The sequence below is a fragment of the Saccopteryx leptura genome, chromosome 7 (genome assembly GCF_036850995.1).
Source record: "Saccopteryx leptura isolate mSacLep1 chromosome 7, mSacLep1_pri_phased_curated, whole genome shotgun sequence".
Classification (NCBI taxonomy): Eukaryota; Metazoa; Chordata; class Mammalia; order Chiroptera; family Emballonuridae; genus Saccopteryx; species Saccopteryx leptura.
In genome coordinates this window covers 107,343,311-107,349,310 of record NC_089509.1, presented here as the reverse complement: position 1 = coordinate 107,349,310, position 6,000 = coordinate 107,343,311, and the positions used below count along the sequence as shown (strand labels likewise).

Below are 6,000 nucleotides of genomic sequence, written 5' to 3'. Positions count from 1 at the left end.
CCCTGGTGCCGACAGCTACCGAGAACAGACATGAGCGGCAGGCTCCAGGCTGACCCCCACAGGTGCCACGCCTGTGCTTCTAGCCTACTGTCACATCGCCACCCCCCCCCCGACTGCGTTCCGTGTGGCACCAGCACCTTATCTACTGAGAAATCATATATAAAGAAGACACTGTCACGCATATATGCACAAAGTCTCGCATTCTTAAAACATAGTATGGGTATATTTATTTCTCTCCAATGCATACAAGACAATAATTACACAGCAACAAAGCTTTTGTTCAACAATGATTTGATTCATAAGCATCTGAAATTTACATAATTTCAATCCATAACCTTATACTTTTTAAATACTGGAAGTAAAAAAGCCCCCAAATAACCAATTTTTATATTTCCTATTTATCCCTCTATACATCCAAACTTTAAAAAGTTACAAACTGAACATTATACAGAACATAGAAATCATGTTTAAAAACTTGAGGTTTTAGAATCCCGGTTCCCAATGAGTCCTCATGCTGACAAGTGCAGTCCCAGGAGGAGGAGCAAACTGCAGGAGGGAGGGAGGAGGAGCCGGGCAGTCCGCTGCCTTAGCGCTTGACTCATCCTGCCAGTTCAACACGGTGACGTCACGAGAAACAACAGTTAGGCTGAATGTGAGGAATGGAGTCTGCCTCGCCGCCGGTGAGACATGCATTTCAAGTATTTTCCTATTTGATCTCGGCTCCCTGCAGCACACCCACAGCGCCCGGAGAATGGTTATTTTCTTCCATACATCCGCTCAATGTCCGCCTGGTAATGTGTTTTAAGCTCTTTGCGTTTCAGCTTGAAGGCATCTGTCACCAGACCAGTCTCTGGGGTCCACGGTTCAGGGCTCAAACGAATTTTCACGGGAATTTCAAATTTTTCCAAACTCGCTGAGATGGTGAGGAGAAAAATATAAATGTAAAGTCATGAAAAATGTACAACTGAAACTCTTAGCCAAAAGTCCTTGAGCACCCACCAAAATGCACAACCAATCGGCCATGTGGCTCACCTCTAGCAATCTACCACTTTGAAATGTTAGTGTAAGTAAAAAAAAAAAAAAAAGATATGAGAACCAGATAGCAAAAAAAACCTTTAAATGCATGTCATCCATAGAATGAGTTAGAGAAGTTATATGCATAAAAAAGTGTAATTCAGTCATCAAAAAGGAGTGAGACCTATATGGTGCCGGTGCGTCAAGTTTTTGTAACATAGTTAAGTTTTTTAAAAGGCAAGTTTGTTTTTAATGTTAGATACAGTTGTAAGCATCTAGATCAGTGGTAGTCAACCTGGTCCCTACCGCCCACTAGTGGGCATTCCAGCTTTCATGGCGGGCGGTAGTGGAGCAACCAAAGTATACATAAAAAGATACATTTAACTATAGTAAGTTGTTTTATAAAGATTCATTCTACCAAACTTAGCAAAAATCTGATATAAAGTACTTGGTAAGTAATTACTATTATATGTTTTAACTTGCTGTAACTCTGCTTTAAAAATTTTATAAAGTAAAGTTACTTCCCTACTTTATAAATCACCATTACTGTGGAACCGGTGGGCGGTTAGAAAATTTTACTACTAACAGAGATACAAAAGTGGGCGGTAGGTATAAAAAAGTTGACTATCCTGGTCTAGATGTACAGGACGAGAAAGACCCACAGCAGACTATAAGGTGGATACACCGTCAGGACTGGGATCCAGGATTAAGAAAGGAATGTCACTCTCTACACCTGTTTTCTCTGAATTTATTATAAGGAGCACAATCATGTCAGAAACTAAAAAGTAATAAAGTTTAGAGAGAGCCTTGTTGCCTGGCCTGTGGTGGCACAGAGGACAAAGCGTTGGCCTGCAATGCTGAGGTCGCATTTCGACACATAAAACAAGTGACAAGCAAGCAATGAAGAGCTGAGGTGAAGCGGCTCTGAGCTGATCCTTCTGCCTCTCCTCAGCGTCTCTCTCTGGAAAATCAGCAAATAAAATCTTTACAGAGAATCTTGTTACAGAGCCAGGCTGTTCTCTGGTAAGCTCTGAAGGACAGAATGTTGGCTCGCTACGGTGCTCCTAACACACTGATACCAGCGATTCGCCACAGCAGAGGGGAGGAAGGGAAGACAGGAAGAGACAGTTTTCAAGCAACACACTTCCTTAGTAAGACTGATTTTACCAGCATTCATGCAACACATATTTAATAAAAATATTGAGAAAAGTACTTGACTAAACATTCTTTAAAAAATGAAAAGCAGTGAGTCGTTTCTGCCCTCATGTGGCATCCAATCGAACAAGGGAACCAGGCAGACACCCCGCCACAGCAATCCACACGTACATGGAGTACTAAATGAAAGATACAAGTGTCTCAGCAACGAGACATACTAATATATGTCAATTCTAACTTGAAAAGTAAACCCAGAAATAACAAACAAGGCTTTATTCTTCAGAGATGAGAAGGACCCCAGAAGTGGTGTCCAAGAGGAAAAGCACGTGGACAGCAGGGACGAGGAGCCCCCACTGAGACGTGGGGACGCCTGGAGCCGCCGGGAGCCCAAGTTGCCAGCTCAGCACCCTCTCGGCCCAACTCAGTAACAGTATCTACGCTGCGTTCTAGAAAGACAAACCCAGCCCCGAGGGCTCTCCTGACTCTGGGGTTTCTTCCTGACTCTATTGTCCATACGTCTGTATACATGCTAAGCAAACACTTTTGTTCCCTTCCCCCTTTTCTCTTATAATATGTATCAGTAAGCTAAGTTTACCTCGGCGCTCAGCCCACAGGAGACACAGGGAGGAGAGCAAGCCGGGCAGGGTGGGCAGGCTCTGGGGAAAGGCCCTTCCTGGTGCAGGCGGGACGGCTGGCCCTGTGAGCAGGCGTCTGACTGGATGACTGTCTTCCCTTGGGGCTTAACTGTGGTTTAAGGAGATGCTACGGGTGCCACGTGACAAGGGGTGGGCTGAGGTGGTCCGTTTTATGTTTAACTGGGTTAGGCTCAAGTTCCCAGTTACTCGTCAACACTAATCTAGGTGCTGCTCTGAAGGCATTTTGTAGAGGTGATGAAGTCTATAAGCAGTTTATTTTATGTGAGGAAAATTATCCCAGATCACCTTAGTGGATCTGACCCAGTCAGTTAAAAGGCCGTCAGAGCAGAGCTGAGGCACCCCCGCCCCAAAGAAAGAACTGGGCTGTGGACAGGCGCTTCCGCCCGGGCCCGGGGTTCCAGATGCCAGCCCTGCCCGCAGCCCAGTGCTCATCACGCCAACTCCCGCTCACACAAAACTATACACCAGGCAGATCTGGAGAAGCAAAGGAGATCTGTGGGTGCCAAGGGCTAGGCGTCTGCGGCATGATGGAGGTGACGGCTAAGGACACAGGGTCTCTCTTCTGGGTGATGGCAATGTTCTAGACTGACTGTGGCGATGGCTGTACAGTTCTGTGAATGGACTAAAAACTGTTTACTGCAGGTAGTACACATTGAGTGAGCTGTATGGTATATAAATTCATTTCAATAAAGCTGGTAAAATACAAATAAAAAATTTAAATAAGCAAAAAGTATAGAAATCTAAAATTATGCTTAAGTATTGTTTCAGTATTCTATCTTACTTAGGAATTATGTAAATTTCCAATGCATATCTGTTAACTCGATTTAGTATGAGTCCAAAATTTTAAATTACCTAAAATGTTGGAAACTATCTGCCAAGCCAACATAAAACAAAATATAATTACTGTTGAAGTGAATGGTCAGAATAATGATTTTATCAGGTTAAATGCAATCTACATTTTTCATAAATTTGAATAATATATCCAAAGAGTAAAAGTGAACACCGGTATTAAACTTAATGTTGGTGACGAGAAGGGACAGCTGTTCTAGTAAACCAGCAATAGTAAACGAGTCTTGCTGCCCCTCCCCAAACACACACACAAAGGGGGCACAGGACAGGCGAGCACACCGACCCCCAGAACACTGACAGCAGAGAGCCCATAGAAACCATGCTGGGCGACTCCCTGAGGGCTGCGGGCCTGGCCACAGACGGGAAAAGTGGAGAAAGGGCCACGCCAGAGCGCGAGAGGTGCGGAGACGAGACACGTGCGCCAGTCCCGGAGCGACGGCCTGGGTGGCCCACAGCAGGGTCTGCGTGGCGACAGGTAAGCACGTTCTCCTACTCGTGGTAGGAAAATACAACTGCTTTCTGGGTGGGAAACGATGGGACCTACGCCTCGTGACGTAACAGGATAAATACACACATTTCCGTTCTTCCTTCCCAGGATCCGTGTGAGCACCACTCACCTGAGATGGCGGCTTCAGACAGCACTTTGAGCACCTCGTTCTCCATCTCACTACTGTTGCACAGCTCCTCCCACGTCCCTTTAAGGCCTTTCTTTCGAGCTAGTTCTGTTAGTTCCTTTTGATTTGGCACCACGAATCCAATGACGTAAGAATGGAAACTGGAACAGACCAGGGACAACAGTGACAGAACTGAACGCCCGCCCCTAACTGCAGCTATGACCACACGGACATTCTAGAGGCCAACCTCTCCTGCTCGACAGAAGTGCATGAGGCACGCCGGCCTGGCCACCGAGTTCGCGCCACGGCCACCTTCCCTGCCTGATCACAGCCGCCCTCGGCTCTGGGAGCACTCATGCTACTCAACTAATCTGACATTTTGTGATCAACTTCACACAAGCACAGGAATAGTGTCATGTGTACATTTTTTAAAAAATTCTAAATGTTAGAAAACTCATCTTTAAAAAATCAACAATTCACATCAACAGGTTAAACAAAATAAAAGCTAATATAAAAAAGAAATTGAATCTAAAGAAATCTGGGAGCAAATCTAAGTAATGTGATCACACAGATGTTTTCCTTTTGCTATCAGGAGTTTCTGTGTGGAAAGGGGGCTCAGCTGCCCACAGGAGGCGGGAACCAGACACAGTGGGGGCGGCAGGAAGAGGCGGGCCGTTCTGGTCAGTGCCACACAAGTGACACCAGACCCGTGGCATCGCTAACAAAAACACTTCACTGCAGCGCCGAATCAGTCATACAAAATGTAATGTATCTTTAACTGGGGTTGTACCGCAGTCTGTTTCTAAACTGGTTCTTCTGACACCAGAGCTTATCTCTTCATAATGCTTCTCCTGTCAGCCGCTGCATGTTTAGAGCAGGGATTCCTCACACCCCACAACCTTTTTTTTTTTTTAAGTGAGAGAAGGGGAGGCAGAGACAGACTCCTGCATGCGCCCGACCCGGATCCACCCAGCAAATCCACTAGGGGGCGATGCTCTGTACATCTGGCCGTTGCTCCACTGCAACTAGAGCCATTCTTTTAGCACCTGAGGCAGAGGCCATGGAGCCATTCTCAGCGCCCAGGCCAAGTCAGTCCAATGGAGCCCTGGCTGCAGAAGGCGGGGGGGGGGGGGGGGGGGGGGAAAGAAAGAGAGAAGCAAAAGGGGGGCAAGAATCGAACCCAGGACTTCCACACTCCGGGCCGACGCTCTAGCACTGAGCCAATCGGCCAGGGCCCTCAGTCTTCCTGCTCCCCCTCCCTCTGGACTGGTCTGGGAAGCCCCTGTGCAGAGGGGTACCAAAGCCACAGGACAGAGGACTTTCCTTTCCCCCTCCCAGCACGTAGGACATGTGGTGAGGTGCAGAGCGGAAAACCACACACAGAGGAAGAGAAGGAGAGAAACGTGACAAGGAAAGAAGTGGTTAATGGCTGTCATGAGAAGGGGCCGTGCCCAGGGACACAGGTAAGGAAGAGTTCTTGGTATAACTTGGTATCATTTTGAAAAGGCCCATATAGGAAGGAAATGCCAATAGCACACCAAATTCCAAGTCGAAGTTGCATGAATTCTACTTTCTTACCTGTTTGCATATGCACAGATGTTATCTATTAGTGAGAGATTCTTCAAAGCTGCCTCCACTTTCCCGAGGGAGACATACTCTCCTGCCTGGAGTTTCACAAGGTCCTTTTTACGATCTGTTCAAGACAGAGGCCA

At 46.6% G+C, this 6,000-nt stretch overlaps 1 protein-coding gene across 6 annotated transcripts in view; it reads right to left on the bottom strand.

Moving 5' to 3' along the window:
* Window positions 1-201: 201 nt before the first annotated feature.
* Window positions 202-6,000, bottom strand: part of ACSL3 (acyl-CoA synthetase long chain family member 3) — a 67,338-nt gene continuing 61,539 nt past the window's right edge. For all 6 annotated transcript variants that reach the window (XM_066344954.1, XM_066344951.1, XM_066344949.1 and 3 more), the window contains 3 exons: window positions 5,867-5,981; window positions 4,292-4,449; window positions 202-913 (listed from right to left, as the gene is read on the bottom strand). In XM_066344954.1, the coding sequence (XP_066201051.1) occupies window positions 756-913; window positions 4,292-4,449; window positions 5,867-5,981 (431 nt within the window). In that variant the 3' untranslated portion in view covers window positions 202-755. The remainder of the gene's footprint in view (window positions 914-4,291; window positions 4,450-5,866; window positions 5,982-6,000) is intronic.